Source organism: Malus sylvestris, chromosome 8, assembly GCF_916048215.2.
Source record: "Malus sylvestris chromosome 8, drMalSylv7.2, whole genome shotgun sequence".
In the NCBI taxonomy this organism is placed as follows: domain Eukaryota; kingdom Viridiplantae; phylum Streptophyta; class Magnoliopsida; order Rosales; family Rosaceae; genus Malus; species Malus sylvestris.
Genome location: NC_062267.1, coordinates 19,041,096 through 19,061,770, shown reverse-complemented (window position 1 = coordinate 19,061,770; position 20,675 = coordinate 19,041,096). Strand labels below are relative to the sequence as shown.

General features: G+C 39.8%; 1 protein-coding gene across 4 annotated transcripts; it reads right to left on the bottom strand.

Moving 5' to 3' along the window:
- On the bottom strand, positions 1–12,503 carry LOC126631780 (uncharacterized). Of its 4 annotated transcripts, XR_007626453.1 has the most exons (10): positions 12,359–12,503; positions 2,908–2,998; positions 2,620–2,767; positions 1,751–1,870; positions 1,577–1,630; positions 1,422–1,465; positions 1,164–1,271; positions 763–817; positions 582–651; positions 1–274 (listed from the first exon to the last, which is right to left on the bottom strand). XR_007626453.1 is itself a non-coding variant. In XM_050301916.1 (9 exons), exons 2-9 carry the CDS (start codon positions 2,992–2,994, stop codon positions 635–637), a joined length of 633 nt encoding a protein of 210 aa, XP_050157873.1. In that variant the 5' UTR covers positions 2,995–2,998; positions 12,359–12,503; the 3' UTR covers positions 393–634. The 4 variants fall into 4 exon arrangements, 3 of the variants coding, with proteins under 3 accessions (XP_050157873.1, XP_050157874.1, XP_050157875.1); XM_050301916.1 differs by lacking the exon at positions 1–274 and having other exon boundaries at positions 393–651; XM_050301917.1 differs by lacking the exons at positions 1–274; positions 12,359–12,503 and adding an exon at positions 12,142–12,337 and having other exon boundaries at positions 393–651.
- Between the last annotated feature and the right edge of the window lie 8,172 nt (positions 12,504–20,675).

Below are 20,675 nucleotides of genomic sequence, written 5' to 3'. Positions count from 1 at the left end.
TAATGTCGAAACCAATGCATTTCGATATAAGTAGCACCTGCATACATCTTCGAATTAATCTTCCCCTCATGATCCCAAAACATCATTTAACAATAGATACCATTAGAGATTGATAACATATAGAACAAAGCTTTTCTGTTCAGCTATTCAAACCATATATAAAATATGGCATTTCCTCTGGTAGTGATGTGCTGCAGCCCCCATCTACTCCAATGATTCTTGGCGTTGGAGGATCGCAACGAGCTTCTGTCGCACATTTCCTATCCTCTCATTGCTGCTTAGTTTATAATATTAGAGGGAACAATTTAAGAAGGAAAGTGTTCTGATTGAGCGTTTGGAATACGAAATGCGGCATGGTTGACCTTGTGTGTGCGCTTGCTGCTGGTTGCCAGTTATGGAATTAAGGCAGTAGTGTTATATATAACATTTTTGGTTTATATGCAAGACATGTATCATCAATTCAAGATTGACCTCGTATTAACAAAATCCAATAAGCTGTAATGTTGGCAGACTGAGATATCGTTTCCTCGAAGAACAAGAGCCTTGTGAAAGAAAATTAGTAACTAATTGCACAGCCATACCCCGTTTTATGGAAGAGACATGAGATGTACGCGTCGTACGCTACACCTTCTCGCTATAAAAGAGGTTCGCCTGCATCATTAAAACCAAAAGCGTAAGCTCATTAGTAAATCCACAAGCTCAATTATTCCATATTGTAAGAGTATGATAAAAATTGCAGTGGATCAGAAAAATGTGTCCTACCGTCACCGTCATCTTCCATATTATAATCATCTTCATCATCATCAAAATCAGAGTTCTGCAAGACCATAGTTTGATTAGACACATTTTGTTTTCCCAGTCGAGAGGACACAAAACCTAATCCTACCAGAAACAAGAAAATAATATGAACAGAAACCTTATACAGGAAACGAAATTAAAATAGCCGTAATTCATTCTAAGTCAACATGCCTCCCAGTTCCGAACTTGAAAATTGTGAATAGAACTTCTAACAAACATGTGAGGAATCAGGTGGCAAATACAAGCAATGAAAACTGCAACAGTGAGCATAAACAAAGTACAACCAATGACAATTTTGAAGTGACTACTTTTAATTAAGTTAAAAATCTTATGCATAAATTAGACCCAATATTTCCTTTACGAACCTTATAGTAATCATCATCACTAAAGTCCTCGTCCTCTGATTCTGCCTCCTCATTTTCATTTACATCCTCACCTTCACATTCTTTCTTTTCTTTTGCATCATTTTGGCCCTACAAAGGAGAAATATTATCTTAATGCATACAAAAATTGAACTACCAATGACAAAAAACCTTTAGATTACAAATAATATAGGTTCTTTTCATAAGTGATATTTGACCCAAAGTATTGTAGTTAGAGAGATTCTAAAGACTTTCTCACACCTGACACTGCTCAAGCTTTTCAAATAAATCCAACTTCACCAGCTCTGTCAGTGTTTTTTTAATCAGTTATATTCAGAATCTCTGAGGAGCAAAGAGAGCCCCAAAAACAGATGAAAGAAGACAACAGTAAAACAAAGCTTCTAATCTTATAGAACCTGAGTCAGGATTCCATCTAACTCTCTTTCGGCCAGGCTGCTGTACCCTTGAACCTGAAATACCATCACATCAGCATGCATATCAAAAGCAAAAAGATAGCCATAAAACCAAAATAGAGCATTAATATTGAATGCTATTCCCATTTTTTAAATACGATTATTCAGATTGGAAACCTCCAGTCAGTTCTTGAGGAAATCCCTTGAGCTCCAATATACTAAAAAGAGAACCGCGTCTTATCGTGGTTTTTGGCTTTGTCCTGTCAGAATATCTTTCCACATCCATGTTTTGCTTCTCTGCAACCACATGTTAAAGAAATGCATTATTATCAAACATAATCTGGTATAGGTTCAAAAGAATCCAAAAAATAATCAAGAATCAAATCCTAAGCATTATGGTATTCGAATAAAAAGAATAGTGTAAGCATTCACGTGTTGGATATAAGGCACCTATAGCAAAAATTCTTGAACATTATATTTGAACAGGAATTAGTATTGGTGCTCCTTGCAACATGAATGTCAGAAATTATTGCTATTTATGAATCTTCTTCAATTAAACATTTGATGATAGTGTGCCGCTATGCATAATGGTCACAAACAGAAGAATGTTAATGGTTTTGGAAGGGATGTGTGAGCTTCTTACATCTAACTATAAACGTTGGTGAGATCAACTTCATATTCACTATAAATATGTACTTTTATCTTCAACCATATCGATGTTGTTTGATTACCTTTTAAGATCCAAGCTTATCAACATATCTGTATGAATTTCATTGGAACTGCATAAACAGAACTTTCACTGTACACAGCATACAAGCATCTCTACAACACTGCTAGTCTATTTAATGAGTTCAAATTTTCAAACATACCACTACAATGGAAATGCTCTCCGCAACATCAAAATAATGGCTAGGATTCATATCTTATAGAGAAAAAGAAAGGGAAAAACAGATCGAATATGCAAATTAAACATAGATTGCTTATTCCACCACCACTTGTAATGATAATAAACAAAAATAATGAAAATTAAACCACAACATGCTAACCATTCGAAGGGCTCTGCTCAAGATAATAAGGAAAGCCTTTCCAAATATTTTGAAACTTGCGAGTTTGATTGATTAAGTTTTCTTCCTCGGTAAGAGTGTGTTTTTTCTCTAGATCAGATATACCTTTGGGAATACGCAAATCAATGTCCTGCAAAGTAAAATTTCGACGTTAAATACGGAAAGTAGGAACACAGCCAGCCCGTAAGTGTCTTTTTCCAATTCATGGAAACCTAGCAAAGTTCCAAAACTTATGCAAAATTTGCCAAAACTGCAGCAACAAAAACTCACAGGAAAAAGCACAAAAGGCTCTTGCTTAGCAAAGCCAAAACCGCCCCCACCTGAAAATCCACTGCATCCACGCCCTCTATATGCCATTGATCTTGACATACAAACGCAGGAGTTACTCAATAAAAATTCATTTGAAAGAAACAAAAAAATTTGCACCTTAAATTTAAACAGCAAAAGAATATTAGCAATTTAAGCTATGTTTTTTCTGCAGAATATTATTTGGTTAACTGGTAATCTAGTCTCAAGAAAGAAAAAACTATTGTAGTGACATGAGAAAATTCATCAATTCCACAGAAAACCCTGAAAAGCTATGAAAGGTTAAACTCAAAAGAAGATAATGTTTGAAGTGAATTCATGATACTATTTAATTAAAAAGAAAACTAACGAAAAGTTCAAAAAAACTTCCCTTTTAATGAAAAGCCATTTTTAAAGGTATAATGAATAGTACCATAGAAAGGTATAAATGTGGTTTTTCGTTAAAAGTATACAACAACAACAAAGCCTTTTCCCACTAAGTGGGGTCGGCTATATGAATCCTAGAACGCCATTGCGCTCGGTTTTGTGTCATGCCCTCCGTTAGATCCAAGTACTCTAAGTCTTTTCTTAGAGTCTCTTCCAAAGTTTTCCTAGGTCTTCCTCTACCCCTTCGGCCCTGAACCTCTGTCCCGTAGTCACATCTTCGAACCGGAGCGTCAGTCGGCCTTCTTTGCACATGTCCAAATCACCAGAGCCGATTTTCTCTCATCTTTCCTACAATTTCGGCTACTCCTACTTTACCTCGGATATCCTTATTCCCAATCTTATCCTTTCTCGTGTGCCCACACATCCCACGAAGCATCCTCATCTCCGCTACACCCATTTTGTGTACGTGTTGATGCTTCCCACCCAACATTCTCTGCCATACAACATCGCTGGCCTTATTGCCGTCCTATAAAATTTTTCCTTGAGCTTCAGTGGCCTACGACGGTCACACAACACGCCGGATGCACTCTTTCCATCCAGCTCGTATTCTATGGTTGAGATCTCCATCTAATTCTCCGTTCTCTTGCAAGATAGATCCTAGGTAACGAAAACGGTCGCTTTTTGTGATCTTCGCTAGATTGCTCCGGTCATTAGTGTGGATAAGTATATAAATGGATAGAGATAGGAAAGCAAACACAAGATGTACGTGGTTCACCCAGATTGGCTACGTCCACGGAATAGAAGAGTTCTCATTAATTGTGAAGGGTTTACACAAGTACATAGGTTCAAGCTCTCCTTTAGTGAGTACGAGTGAATGATTTAGTACAAATGACATTAGGAAATATTGTGGGAGAATGATCTCGTAATCACGAAACTTCTAAGTATCGGAGTGTGGTGTCGTCTTGACTTGCCTTATCTGTCTCATAGGTAGATGTGGCATCTTCTCTGGAAGTACTCTTCCTTCATCCAGGGGTGGTATCTTTAACTGGTGGAGATGCACAAGGTAATGTATCAATTTCACTTGAAGCTTACTTGTAGTTTCAGGCTTGGTCAAGCGCGATACAAACCATGTAGTAGGAGTCCCCCAAGTCGCCGAGCTAGGGGGTCTGCTGAAAGAGGTGACAGACAAGGTAAGCAATCAGAGCTTCGACTGATTGTTCACCTTCTCCCCATCTTGCAGCAGCATGAAGGATAAAGAGAAGAAAAATGAGAAGAGATGATATGAGATACTTTTGCTTTTGAAGAAGTAACTTTCCACAGGCTTATTCTTGAACTGAGCTGGAGGGTTTTCTGGTTTCCTCCAGAGTATAAGGCCGACTGAAGAATTTGAGGGTCAAAACAAGTCCATCAAATCTAGAGTACGTTCCACCCTGCTGATATGGGATACTTTTGCTTTTGACAGAGTAATGGATGTATCGGCACGTGTGCTGTTACGCTTGTCTCCACATGCTTCCTTGTATCCTTCGCACTTGCCCTATCTGTTCCTCAAGCAGATGCGGAATCTTCCCTGGAAACATAAGATGATGAAGATGAGTACTCGAGAGCAATGCCAGGTAAGTAATCAGGTAAGGGGTTCCAGGCAGTCAGTTCCTGGCTGGAAGCTTGATTCCAAGTGCTGACTGATTGCTCTCTTTCTCCTTGTCTTGCAGGTAAAAACAAGGCCAAAAGAAAAAACAGGGAAAAAGCATGATATGGGATACTCTTGCTTTTAACCTTGATGATATGAGATATTCTTGCTCTAGTATAGCTTGTTTGCAGAGGTATTATCGGGGGGAAAGAAAGCTGAATATTTCGAAAGGCTTTGTTGGGAGTGCCCTCTCAGATATGATGAAGGGTTGAGCATTTTTGCAGGTCTGCCTGTCCGTTGGGGATGGAGGTCGACATATATAGGAGTCTCCCTAACAACAAGTAGTAATGCTATTCCTTTACCCTGCTTGGTCATAGCACGGTAGTGGGAGCTGCCAGTTTCACATGTTTTAACTCTGTCAGAGCACTTTGAAAAAGTGGTCTGTGGTATCTGGCTCTCGAGATTCGGAGAACGATGCCTCTTCGATTTTTGAGAAAGCAATCATGCTGGGGGTCTGACTCTCGAGATTCGGAGAGCAGTGTCTCTTCGATTTTTTAGGAAGTAATCATGTTGGGAGTCTGGCTCTCGAGATTCGGAAGGCGGTGCCTCTTCGATTTTGGAGCAAGCAATCTTGTTGGGAGTGTTGTCTCGAATGTGAGTAAAGGTTGGACATGTTTGCTAGTCTACCTTGCCACGAAGCACAAAGGTTGACACACAGGGACTTTCCAATTATCCAGCAATGGTACTGTTCATTTACCCTCTCTTCGATTTTGAGAAAGTAGTCATGTTGGGAGTCTGGCTCTCGAGATTCGGAGGACGGTGCCTCTTCGATTTTGGAGCAAGCAATCTTGTTGGGACTGTTTTCTCGAATGTGAGTAAAGGTTGGGCATGTTTGCTAGTCTACCTTGCCACGAAGCACAGAGGTTGACACACAGGGACTTTCCAATTATCCAGCAGTGGTACTGTTCCTATACCCTTGTGGGTAATAATATGGTAGCTAGACCTTCAAAATTTATGTGTCTAAACTTTGTTAGTGCTGTTTCTTTGCTATTCTTTTACCTTTCTTGGTCAGAGCGATGTAGTGGGAGCTGCAAGCTTCACGTGCTCAACTTTGGCAGAGAACTTTGACAAAGTGATCTGTGGTACCCATGAGTTATTGTTGCGTGTGGGAAGTGGGTGATTGAACAATAAGATTCATGTGCTTTCTACTTCACCAGAAGTCTTCGACAGAATGCCCATAATTTCTGCAAAGCTGAGTGTGCGTGTGACAGGTGCTGACAAGGCTAGAAAAGTAGATGCCTCTTCGATTTCTGAGATCGGCCCTCGTGGTCTCTGAGCAGCCCAGCTTTTGAGAAAGCGAGCGCCTCTTCGATTGATTCGGAGAACGGTGCCTCACCGATTTTTGAGAAAGCAATCATGCTGGGGGTCTGGCTCTCGAGATTCGGGGAGCAGTGTCTCTTCGATTTTTGAGAAAGTAATCATGTTGGGAGAGTGGCTCTCGAGATTCGGAGGGCGGTGCCTCTTCGATTTTGGAGCAAGCAATCTTGTTGGGAGTGTTTTCTCGAATGTGAGTAAAGGTTGGGCATGTTTGCTAGTCTACCTTGCCACGAAGCACAGAGGTTGACACACAGGGACTTTCCAATTATCCAGCAATGGTACTGTTCCTTTACCCTCTCTTCGATTTTTAAGAAAGTAGTCATGTTGGGAGTCTGGCTCTTTAGATTCGGAGGACGGTGCCTCTTCGATTTTGGAGCAAGCAATCTTATTGGGAGTGTTTTCTCGAATGTGAGTAAAGGTTGGACATGTTTGCTAGTCTACCTTGCCACGAAGCACAGAGGTTGACATACATGGACTTTCCAATTATCCAGCAGTGGTACTGTTCCTTTACCCTTGTGGGTAATAATATGGTAGCTAGACCTTCAAAATTTATGGGTCTAAACTTTGTTAGTGCTGTTTCTTTGCTATTCTTTTACCCTTCTTGGTCAGAGCGATGTAGTGGGAGCTGCAAGCTTCACGTGCTCAACTTTGGCAGAGAACTTTGGCAAAGTTATCTGTGGTACCCATGAGCTATTGTTGCGTGTGGGAAGTGGGTGATTGAACAGTAAGATTCCTGTGTTTTCTACTTCCCCAGAAGTCTTTGACAGAATGCCCATAATTTCCGCAAAGCTGAGTGTGCGTGTGACAGGTGCTGACAAGGCTGGGAAAGTAGGTGCCTCTTCGATTTCTGAGATCGGCCCTCGTGGTCTCTAGGGAGCCCAGCTTTTGAGAAAGCGAGCGCCTCTTCGATTTCTGAGATCGGCCTTCGTGGTCTTTGAGCAGCCCAACTTTTGAGAAAGCAAACGGCTCTTCGATTTCTGAGATCAACCCTCGTGATCTCTAAGCAGCCCAACTTTTGAGAAAGCAAACGCCTCTTCGATTTCTGAGCAGGCGCCTCTTTGATTTCTGAAGCTCCGTCGAGTGCAGATTTTTATAGAGGCTGGCATTAAGTTCCAAAGCACACTTGAATCTCCACCAGTAGAAGCTTCATTCTTGCACTTCTAAGATCTTGATTTGTCCGACCTCTTCTCTCTTCAACACCTTTGAAAATGTCTGGCCCCTCCGACCGTCGTTTTGACTTGAACCTTGTTGAAGAGGCAGCCCCGCCTTCTCCAGACAACATATGGCGCCCATCCTTCGTCTCCCCAACTGGTCCTCTTACCGTTGGGGATTCCGTGATGAAGAATGATATGACTGCTGCGGTGGTGGCCAGGAACCTTCTCACTCCCAAAGATAACAGACTACTTTCCAAACGGTCTGATGAGTTAGCTGTTAAGGATTCGCTGGCTCTTAGTGTTCAGTGTGCAGGTTCTGTGTCTAATATGGCCCAACGCCTATTTGCTCGAACCCGCCAAGTTGAATCATTGGCGGCTGAAGTGATGAGTCTCAAACAGGAGATTAGAGGGCTCAAGCATGAGAATAAACAGTTGCACCGGCTCGCACATGACTATGCTACAAACATGAAGAGGAAGCTTGACCAGATGAAGGAAACTGATGGTCAGGTTTTACTTGATCATCAGAGATTTGTGGGTTTGTTCCAAAGGCATTTATTGCCTTCGTCTTCTGGGGCTGTACCGCGTAATGAAGCTCCAAATGATCAACCTCTGATGCCTCCTCCTTCTAGGGTTCTGTCCAGTACTGAGGTTCCAAATGATCCCCCTCCGGTGCCTTCTCTTTCTGGGGCTCTACCGACTGCTGAGACTTCTCCTAAGCAACCTTTGTGAAGGCTCCCTCTTGTGTGTTTATTTTGACTCATGTATATGTACATATTTGTAGCTTATCGGGGATATCAATAAATAAGCTTTCCTTCATTTCAACGTATTGTGTTAAATACACCAAAGCCTTCTTCGCTAAGTTCTTTGAATTTTCTTTTGTTGAAGCTTGTATGTTGAAGCTTTCTGAGTGGAGCATGTAGGTTGGGGTAGTGTTCCCTTAATTTCCCGAGTGAGGAAAACTTCTTGGTTGGAGACTTGGAAAATCCAAGTCACTGAGTGGGATCGGCTATATGAATCTTAGAACGCCATTGTGCTCGATCCTGTGTCATGTCCTTCGTTAGATCCAAGTACTCTAAGTCTTTTCTTAGAGTCTCTTCCAAAGTTTTCCTAGGTCTTCCTCTACCCCTTCGGCCCTGAACCTCTGTCCCATAGTCGCATCTTCTAATCGGAGCGTCAGTAGGCCTTCTTTGCACATGTCCAAACCACCGTAACCGATTTTCTCTCATCTTTCCTTCAATTTCGGCTACTCCTACTTTACCCCGGATATCCTCATTCCTAATCTTATCCTTTCTCGTGTGCCCACACATCCAACGAAGCATCCTCATCTCCGCTACACCCATTTTGTGTACGTGTTGATGTTTCACCGCCCAACATTCTGTGCCATACAGCATCGCCGGCCTTATTGCCGTCCTATAAAATTTTCCCTTGAGCTTCAGTGGCATACGGCGGTCACACAACACGCCGGATGCACTCTTCCACTTCATCCATCCAGCTTGTATTCTATGGTTGAGATCTCCATCTAATTCTCCGTTCTTTTGTAAGATAGATCCTAGGTAACGAAAACGGTCGCTCTTTGGTATTTCTTGATCTCCGATCCTCACCCCTAACTCGTTTTGGCCTCCATTTGCACTGAACTTGCACTCCATATATTCTGTCTTTGATCGGCTTAGGCGAAGACCTTTAGATTCCAACACTTCTCTCCAAAGGTTAAGCTTTGCATTTACCCCTTCCTGAGTTTCATCTATCAACACTATATCGTCTGCGAAAAGCATACACCAAGGAATATCATCTTGAATATGTCCTGTTAACTCATCCATTACCAACGCAAAAAGGTAAGGACTTAAGGATGAGCCTTGATGTAATCCTACAGTTATGGGAAAGCTTTCGGTTTGTCCTTCATGAGTTCTTACGGCAGTCTTTGCTCCTTCATACATATCCTTTATAGCTTGGATATATGCTACTCGTACTCCTTTCTTCTCTAAAATCCTCCAAAGAATGTCTCTTGGGACCCTATCATACGCTTTTTCCAAATCTATAAAGACCATGTGTAAATCCTTTTTCCCATCTCTATATCTTTCCATCAATCTTCGTAAGAGATAGATTGCCTCCATGGTTGAGCGCCCTGGCATGAACCCGAATTGGTTGTCCGAAACCCGTGTCTCTTGCCTCAATCTATGCTCAATGACTCTCTCCCAGAGCTTCATTGTATGACTCATTAGCTTAATACCCCTATAGTTCATGCAATTTTGTACGTCACCCTTATTCTTGTAGATAGGCACCAAAGTGCTCGTTCGCCACTCATTTGGCATCTTCTTCGTTTTCAAAATCCTATTGAAAAGGTCAGTGAGCCATGTTATACCTGTCTCTCCCAAAACTTTCCACACTTCGATTGGTATATCGTCTGGGCCTATTGCTTTTCTATGCTTCATCTTCTTCAAAGCTACAACCACTTCTTCCTTCCGGATTCGACGATAAAAGGAGTAGTTTCTACACTCTTCTGAGTTACTCAACTCCCCTAAAGAAGCACTCCTTTCATGTCCTTCATTGAAAAGATTATGAAAATAACCTCTCCATCTGTCTTTAACCGCGTTCTCTGTAGCAAGAACCTTTCCATCCTCATCCTTGATGCACCTCACTTGGTTTAGGTCCCTTGTCTTCTTTTCCCTTGCTCTAGCTAGTTTATAGATATCCAACTCTCCTTCTTTGGTATCTAGTCGTTTATACATATCGTCGTAAGCCGCTAACTTAGCTTCTCTGACAGCTTTCTTCGCCTCTTGCTTCGCTTTTCTATACCTTTCACCATTTTCATCGGTCCTCTCCTTGTATAAGGCTTTACAACATTCCTTCTTAGCCTTCACCTTTGTTTGTACCTCCTCATTCCACCACCAAGATTCCTTTTGGTGTGGGGCAAAGCCCTTGGACTCTCCTAATACCTCTTTTGCTACTTTTCGGATACAACTAGCCATGGAATCCCACATTTGGCTAGCTTCCCCCTCTCTATCCCACACACATTGGGTGATTACCTTCTCTTTGAAAATGGCTTGTTTTTCTTCTTTTAGATTCCACCATCTAGTTCTTGGGCACTTCCAAGTCTTGTTCTTTTGTCTTACTCTTTTGATATGTACATCCATCACCAACAAGCGATGTTGATTAGCCACGCTCTCTCCTGGTATAACTTTGCAATCCTTACAAGTTATACGATCCCCTTTCCTCATTAGAAGAAAATCTATTTGTGTTTTTGACGACCCACTCTTGTAGGTGATCACATGTTCTTCTCTCTTCTTAAAGAAGGTGTTGGCTAAGAAGAGATCATATGCCATTGCAAAATCCAAGATAGCTTCCCCATCCTCGTTTCTCTCCCCAAAACCATGGCCACCATGAAAACCTCCATAGTTGCCTGTCTCCCTGCCCACGTGTCCATTTAAATCTCCTCCTATAAATAACTTCTCCGTCTGAGCAATTCCTTGCACCAAGTCTCCAAGATCTTCCCAAAATTTCTCCTTCGAACTCGTATCCAACCCTACTTGAGGTGCGTACGCACTAATCACATTGATAAGTTCTTGTCCTATTACAATCTTGATTGCCATGATTCTATCTCCTACCCTCTTGACATCTACAACATCTTGTACCAAGGTCTTGTCCACGATGATGCCAACACCGTTTCTCGTTCTATTTGTGCCCGAATACCAAAGTTTAAACCCTGAGTTTTCTAGATCATTTGCCTTACTACCAACCCACTTAGTTTCTTATAGGCACATAATATTTATCCTTCTCCTCACCATAACTTCCACTACTTCCATAGATTTTCCCGTTAAGGTTCCTATATTCCACGTTCCTAAACGCATTTTGCTCTCTTGAACTCTACCCTTCTGTCCTAGCTTCTTCACCCTCCCCCGTCTAATAGGATCAAAGTACTTCTTTTGTGTGTCCCGGGTAAAGTTGATAGGAGCATATGCTCCCAAACAACTTTGAGTGGAGTCGTTCGAAAAGAAGTTTCTATGGCCCCCTTGCTCATTTAACAATGCATCCGGGTGCCGATGGAGATACAGCGACCCTTGCTCACTTATCACTGTGCTCGGGCCACACAGCGCGCCACTTACGGGTGACGCCCTAGCTTTAGCGTGATTTTGTTCTGGATTCATTTTCATAAGGATTCGACGTGATCATGGAGTGCCGGCTGTCGACTACCTGACGCCCTCCCCCTCCTCCTTTATCCGGGCTTGGGACCGGCCATGTAAGACATAGGCGGAGTTCTTTTCGTTAAAAGTATACAGTACCAAAAGTGTTTTGTTAAAACTTCCTTAATTAAATTCTAGGATCCTTGTCAAATATTTCTTCGTAACAATTTCACACTCTAAAGGAATAGAATCAAATTTATTGAATTCTCTATTGGGTTTGGAAACACAAGTTGTATGAACAATTGAATAGCATCAAATTACCATGTACATATATATTCAAATTATAGTAGTATTTTTGTTCCTCTTGATATAAATATTAGCACCTGAAACATCTCGTGACTGCGGCCCGCAATCAACCCTAAATCAAATAAACTGGTCTAATCTTACCCACCCAGAAACTATGAATTTGATAAAAACAAACAAATCAGCAATCAATATGCAGCAATATTATCTATCCATTAACAACATTAATTCGCAGAAAATTATAGACCTATACCTTTAAATTTCAAATTAATATGCCAAAATCAAGAAAAAGCCAAAACCCATCTCAAATTTTCAAGCATTAATGGAATTGGAAATTTGGAAGGAAGCATTTTTGATTCCCATCTCAAATTTCAGAAAAACCCCAACCCACAGCTCCGGCGGAAATTAATAGTAATTAAAATATAAAAGTAAATAAAAATCAGGCAACAGCCTAGAATTTGAACACTTACGCGGTTGGTTACTTGCACTCAGCAAATCTAATCGGATGATTTTGATCCAACACTTCTTTTTTCTTCTTAACTCTGCGGACTTTGGAGAAAGAGCGAAGCACGTGACATTAGGGGTGGGCAAACAGGTAGGTAGAGGAACCGCGGATTGGAAAACAAATGTTTTAGAAAATAAATGGGGCGGGCTGGGGCGGTCCCATGTCATTTACGGGGCGGGTCGGTTCCTAAACCCTACAAAAAAGGGCCCTAAACCGACCCGTTTCTAATTATAATCAACGGTCGAGATTGAATGATAACTTATCATTCAATCTGAACCGTTAGTTTGTACCCTAGTCTCACATTCACCACGGTCTCACTCACATACTCTCCTCTCTCACTCACTCACTCCCACCTCTCCTCCACCATCTGTCACTCGACTAACTCCCTCGACTCCCTCGACGCCGCAACCAACACAACCCATTCAACCATCCTCCGACCTCGACGACATCCCAATTCCCAAGACCCAGAGAACCCCCAGGTCCCACAACCTCGATTATCTCCTCTTCGACAACACCACTGTCGTCGCGACCACCATCACCCCCTATCACCAACGTCGATGACACTGTGCGACCAGCCTAGATTCTTTTACTTGCCCGGCTACCGGTAAGTCTACTTCTTCGAAAATTAAACTGCTACCAGCCTATGTGGATCTATTAGGTTAGGATTGTGGATCTGTTAGGATGGGATTGTGGATCTGTTAGGATGGTATTGAACTGCTACCAGCCTATGGGTGAAGGAATTGTGGATATGTTAGGGTGGGATTTGGGATTTGAGATTTGGGATTTGTGTTGGGATGTGTTTAGTTATTGATGATGAAACCCTAGAAACGAAAAGCTAGGTCAGCTAGTTGCGATTGGGATTAGGATTTCAATCTGAGTAGGCAATTTTGAATTTAATTGATCAAGAACTGCGTTTTCAGATTTGGGTTTTTTTCTTCTTCTTGTTTTTGTTAGGGTTTCACGTATGCTTATTCTGCTAGGTTCAACATTTCATGCTTTCTGTCACTCGAATGTTCTTACAATTCTAAAACAAATTCAAATGTGTAAAAGAAGCCACAATCAGAAAGACTTAAATTAGTCACAGTAGATTTCTTTTCTTAACCAAAATGATATAATTCTAGAGACAAATAATAGCACAAATAAATAGCACATCATCTTGAATTATAACAATGGATATTTGATTAATATAGTGAACTATCTTGTGATACCTACGAACTACGAAGCATAGATACGGATATGGTTACGATGTGATACAAATTAATGTTAGTGCGTAATGTTTTACTGTGATCCACTTAAAGGTATGATTAGTTATGCATATATAGCAACTGTTTGATAAGTTTGGCATATAAATAACCATATCCATAGGAGTTATGCACTAAATAAGACATGTACTAATCTTAATGTACAATTGTCAATGTGGAGACTCCTAAATTGTTTGTTTCATGTTTATACTATCCAAGCCTTTATGAACTGCGATCTTGTTTGAAACTGAATTTGTGCTACTATAATTGTTTTTTTCCCAAACAAAAAAAAAAAAAAAAGGGAACCATGGACCAAGCCCGGACCGGCCCTTTTGAAACGAGTCGGGTTCGATTCAATTCCTGTAATGAAATATGATGTACCCGGCCAGGCCCGGCCTGTTTCGTTTAAGCTCCGGTTCCTTTAAAATTTGGCCCAGCCTGGCCCGTGCCCAGCCCTACGTGACATCCAACCAGCTTGCATGCCTACACTTTGGATAAGTGACAAAAATACTCTTAAAAAGATGATTACGTGGTCGTTCACGTGATAATGTAACAAAGAGATTGACAGATTTTTCACTTATTGACCAAAATGATTTACAGTTGACAAACTCAGAGACCATTTCAATCGATTTTCATTAGCAGAAACCAAAGTGATGAGTTATTTCAATCTTAAAGAACATTTTTACCAATTGAGTTTAATTTTAATAGAATTTAGGGTTTTTTGGTATTCAATTTGAAAATGATTTATAGTTTTCAAAAATGATAAATATAACTTGTTTGTACCAGCAACTTATATAGACTCTGAAACCACTGATTACTTGTCAACTAGGAAACCTCGGTAATCCTTTGAAAGATTCTTACTGAGGCACTCTTGCAAAGCACACGAACCAACCTCAAACAAATCAGCTCTCCATTCCTCCAACTTGAAGCCCACTTGCTCAGGGACAGGTGGCAATACTAGCTACAATGACGTTTCTAGAGTCCCACATCAACAGTAAACAAGAATGGGGGACTCTCCTCACCTGTAAGGCCATCTCTAGTGGAGAAGACTAAAAGTTCAAATCTAAAAAATAGACAGAGAAAGCTAAAAAAATCGTCTATAACAAACTGGCTAAATCCTAATCAACATCGGGCTGACCAAAGGCCATCAGGCTTGCCAAACATAGCAAGCCCGGTTTTGTTTTTCCCGTCTCTCTCCTTTCTTTTCGAATTTTTTCTTTGTATCTCTTATATTTCGCTCGTTCTCTCTACTCTTCCTAGTCCTCCTCCTCTCCTCAATTCAAGATGAGGATGTTGATGTATGTACAAACACAGGCCATATTGTTACAAAAAAAAAAAAAAGGCCATATTTATGTAACTTTAACCAATAAAATTAATACTGATAAATTATTCAGAGAAGATGATATATAAATATGGCTTGTTCATTAAAAAACAAATTTTTGCTGGGCTGTAAACATGAATGAGACTATATTTAGTCCATTTGATTAGAGATGACCAAAATGATTAGATAATGAGACTGTCTCCCACAATTAAGATATCTGGAATCTTAGGACCCGTAATTCACGCGAAGTCCTCTAATTATGCTTAAACCCTTATATTATGTAAACATCCCATAATGACAACTCCTCTAATTCTGTGGACATAGCCAAACTTATGGTAAACCATATACATCTCGTGTCTACTTCTCTATCCCTATCTCTTTATATATCACCATTCCTTAGTGACCGAAGCACCCTTACTAAAGTACTACACCACACTTTATGTTGAATCAAGGTCCTCACAATTTTTAGCATCAACAGAACTAAATTACCTAGTACACTTTTGTTTCAAAAACAAACAAATTGGATTCAGGACACGAGGTCAAAGTTGTTCATTCAAACCCACCATCATTTTCAATTATCATTGGTCAGGCAGGATCAAGATTAAAAGTTAAACTCAATGAAAATGAGCTAAGCCGAGCCAACAAGAAGTTCAATTACCTAAAGCATATCATATCATATCATATCATATCACACCAATTCAATATTGGAAACATCAACAAAAAGATTTTTTTATTTTTTTATTTTTTTTGTCAAACGATAGATTTGTTAGATTAGATATTAAATTAATTAGGAAGCCGACCGAGTTCAAACTCGCGCCGTTGTTAAAGGATAACACTCATCTCTCAACAAAAAGAATTTAGTTAGTAGTTCAGTTGCACAAAAGAAAAAAATTCCCTTTTTTAACGAAAGTATGGTGTAAGACATTGTATGAGAGATGACAATTAAATATATTGTCAATTAGTTAATCTAATAAAATATATCGTTCGACCAAAAAATAAATATTAGTTAATCTAACCAATGGATATACTAAATGGTAACTTTACTGCTTAATTAATTTAATTAACTATTTTATTTTTCCTACGAAATAATTAAATGCATAAATTTGAACCATTATTGGAAGGTCTTCATCCTTCTCCCGGCGTGACCGAATTTGTAGGATTCACTTGGCTTACATGTAAATCCGATCCCCCCCACCGGCTGCACTAATTATTTTGATTGGCCAACATTATTCTGAGAATCTGTTGGATATTTCTTCAACCAAAAAAGATCTGCCCCGAATAATGTTTTTATATTATTGGGTTAATCTCAGTTTATTACCTTAAATTTTTTTTATTTTCAACACTTAGTACATGAAGTTTTTTTCATTCCAGAGTGGTACATAAAGTTATAATTTTAGAACATTTTCATACATCCGTTAATTTTGCAGTTAACTGATGACGTGACATCCACGTGGATAATGACTTAGCGCCACGTAGATATTAAAAAATAAATTAATAAAACTGAAAAAAAATAAAAAAATATTTGGGCGTCTGCACCTACCCTTCTCCCTCACCCCTTCCGAGTTCTGACCCCCTCCCTTCTCTCCTCTGCACCGACCCTTCCCCCTCCCTCTTCGACTCCACCCACTCCATTTCTCTCTCTCTCCCTTCCCCAAACACTCAAATCTTCTGCATTATTTCCACCTACAATGACACCAAGCACAAATGCAAACATTTTCAGAAATTTTAACATACAGTTGGTACCCACAAAATATTTCTGACAAATTCCGACTACCCACGATTCATTTCTTCAAATTAATAAGAACCCACATCATATTCTGGAAATCTTAAGAAATACTTGGTACCCCAGAAATTATTTCTATGAAAGGAGTGAAAAGGACAATCTTTCAGTACCTTAGAGCACTTCCAGCATGGGAGCCCTCCCCCCAAGCTATTCACTATTTAATCCACCCAGTGAACAGTAATTGCTCTTAATGAATAGTAATCGTCTTTTGCATCTCCACCATTGCACTTGAATAGCCTTGGCAATTGACAATAAAATATTAGTATTTTATTTATTTATAAAATAATTTTATTTGTAATCCAATCCCAATTGGCAATTTCTCTCTCGTCCCTCCCTCCCTCTATCTCATTCACTCTCCCAAATCCAATCCCAATTTGTTTTCTCAAGAATACAAAGAGGAGATCTTCTCGGTAAATTTGTGCGAGTTTTGAGAGGATGAAGGCTATGGAGGAAGTTGTGGATGAAAACGAAGTTAAGCCTTTGACCGCCGAGCAATTGGAGCTGTACGAGTCGCAGTCTGAGTCCAAATCCGACGACAATGTAGACGAAGAGGAGGACGATGACAAAGAAGAGGACAAAAAAGAGGACGACGATGACGATGTTCAAGAGGTCGTACCGTCGTCTGGTGGCCCTCCGATTCACTCGGTAGGCATCTGACGTCAGCCCACGTCAGACAGCCTTCGAGCGCTCAGGCCGACACGAATCCATGGGCCTGGAGCTCGGGCCTGCTCGAGCTCGCTCGCCAGCCAACACTGGCCTTCCTCCCTCGGGCAATCAGGCCCTGTTCCGCAGCTTGTCCCTTCAGCAGTTGCTCCCGCTGGAGCTGCTCTTAGGCATCACAGGGTCATTTTCTGAAATGGCGCCAAAGTTGGTGATGTGGGGAGGAGGGCGTCGGCGACCATGAGAAAGTTGGGGTAGTCATCAATGGTGTGGGTCCCAAGAACGAGCTGGTGGACGGCAAAGGAAGGGTCAGTGTGGGGCTACGGCGTCGAGGGAGCCCAATGGACGGTGAGAGACGGCCATTCAAGAGGGTGAGAGATGATAAGGTCGTAGAGGAAAAGGCTGTTCTTCTTCCAGACGGCGTACTCTTCCTCTAAGACGGCTGAATCTTGGTCCTGGTCTTCTGCCATGAGATGTAGGGAAGATGGAGAAGGGTGGGTGCAGACCCCCAAATTTTTTTTTTAAATTTTTTTAATTTGTATTTTTTTTTTTTAATATCCACATGACGTCCAATCATTGTCCACGTGAATGCCACGTTATCAGTTAACGGAAAACTTAACAGCAACTATAACGGATGTATGAAAGTGTCCCAAAATTAAACTCTATGTACCACTATGGGATGAAAAATACTTCATGTACTAAATGTTGAAAACCAAGAAACTTTGTACTTTGGGTAATATTTCGACCTAAATAAGGATTAATGTGAGTCTATAACCTTATATATAGATTGTAGTATTTTCAACACATCAATACAACGACTCATATTTCTACACTCACTCAGTTTCATCAAGTTGATATTCAAACTTTGTTCTTCTGTTTTGTACTTATTTTTCCAAATGTGACCTCCTCTTCTACCGCTGCTTGTGTTCCCAACGTCTCTCGCGTTATCAACGTCGAACTCAACTGCAAGAATTGCCCTGTTTGGTTGGCCTAAATTGTTCCGGTGCTTAAGATTCACAAACTCATGTCTTTTGTGGATGATTCTTCTCCATGTCCACCTCAATTTCTCTCCGATGACGATGATGGAAACAAAACCAAGGACATTGTCAACCCCGAGTTTGAAGATTGGGTCCAAAAGGGTCAGCTGGCTTTCTCTTGATCAATGGCTCCTTAAAAGCGCTTATGTGCTTGGCTCCATCCAAGGCTGGTCTTGAGATTTTGTAAGCCTGGAGCAACGTTAAAAAATGTATTCTAACTTCATATAAGAAAATTATTTATTTTCACATGTAAGATTTCGATAGAACTGTACTTAGAAAACCACTTCAGACTCAATAATTTAAAAACACCGAAAAACTAATTTATTTTGTATCGAGAGAAGGGAACCAAAAAATGGATTACGAGTATATAAATGATGAGTTTGTTTACTTTCTATATGAACTTTTAAAGTGTTTTTATATAAATCGTTATTTTTTTTTCCTTAATTACTAACCTTGTCAATATGGGACTAAAAAGTTAATGATATTTTCGAGTCTTTAATTGATATATATATATAAGCAATGAATGAACACTAAATTAAACCTAGTGGTGACACATCATATTATTTGCATGTTTGGTCTACGCATTACTCTTTGTTGAAGATTAGACTTGAATTCGAACGAATGTTTAAAACTGCAACCCACATAGCTACTAGCTAGTAATTAAAAAGAAATTAACAATCAAACAGAAATTTGTAAAAATTGAAAAGAATAAACATGCACATAGCATTTCGAACCCAGGAAATCTCGTTAATTTTAAACAACAAAACCATTGCTTCTAACTAAACCTCTTGAAAATTTAGCCAAATGTCATAAATTTAAACTCTTATGAAAAGAAATTTGTAAAGTTGGAAATTAACAAACACACATAGTGTTTCAAACTGGAGACCTCCTTGCTAATTTCAAAACAAAATAAACCACCACTTATGGTCAAACTTTTTTATATAACCACACATGGTGTTTAAAACCCAAGACCTCCTCATTAATTTTAAATAATGAAAGTCATTAGTTCTAATTAAATTTCTTTGTCATTTAACCAAATTTAAAAAACTTATACTCACATTTATGAATACACCACTCTAATAATTTTAGTGCTCTAATTTTTTGGAACCCCGGACGATCGCCCAGGTCGCACTACGCCTGGGCTGGCCCTAGCTGCATTGCTCACCAGGATCGTACAGCTCGAAAAACTTGGCTACTTTTGGAAGAACAGTTTGCCTTGGCCAGTCAGAAACACATATCGCAGCTCCGCAGTGATCTTCGTCGTACTACTAATGTGGACGGGTCGATTGCTGAATTTCTTTCTGGCGTCAATGCTATTGCCCACGAACTAGAGTTAGTAGGTTCTCCTGTTCCTGAGACCGAGATCATTGATGTGATCATGGAAAATGTCGGCCGCCACTATAAGAATGAAGTGATCCGTCGTGCTCAGTCTCTCGACAAGCCCATTACTTACAAAGACTTAAAGGCTCTACTCCTCGCGGCTGAAACTCGTTTCAAGGATTGCTCGAATAATACGGTTGTGGCGGCAGTTGCAGTGTTTGTTATCATAATGTTAGTCGGATTGGTTGAATATAACAAGTTCTAGTCCATAATTTTTCATACTCTTTGAAAAATATTTACCATCCAAAAAGAGGAAAAAATGGGGCCTTGTGTTGGGCTTTTAGTCTTAGACTCTTAGGCTTTAGGTTTGGTTTCGTTTGTATTTGCTTTTAGTTTTTGGTTTTGTTGTTTCTTCTGTTTAAGGTTATTTCTTGGTCTTGGACAAGTCCGATCAAATTTAATAGGGAGACTTTGGATGCGGTCCCTAGTTATGAACAGTCTTTGACTGAAACCTTGTTGATTTTCAATTTTTGATCCAAGTCCCTGAAATTAATTGATAATTTATTTCTATGTACGTTACTATATTTTTTAAATTAAAAATTAAAATTTATAGTTGTTTATAGTAATGAGATTTTAAATAAAAAACCATAATTTGTGGGATTAAAAATATTAAAATATAAATATACTATTGTGTGTGTGTGTGTAAACATGGGTACATTCATAAAAAATAACCAAAAAATTATTGTATCAAAACATGGGTACATTCTTCAAAATGGGTACATTTAGCAAAAATAAAAATGGGTACAAATAAATAAAAAAATATGGGTACAATACAAATAAAACTTTAAAAAATATGGGCACAAAAAGAAATTAATATATGGGTACAAATTAAAACTGAAAGGAAAATTGGTACAAATTAA

Coding starts and splice junctions, on each gene's coding strand:
- LOC126631780 (XM_050301916.1), bottom strand. CDS start 2,994: ATGGCATATAGAGGGCGTGGATGCAGTGGATTTTCAGGTGGGGGCGGT. Junction 1,466..1,576: donor TAGATGGAATCCTGACTCAG/GTTCTATAAGAT, acceptor AAACACTGACAG/AGCTGGTGAAGTTGGATTTA. Junction 1,272..1,421: donor AAAAGCTTGAGCAGTGTCAG/GTGTGAGAAAGT, acceptor TCTCCTTTGTAG/GGCCAAAATGATGCAAAAGA.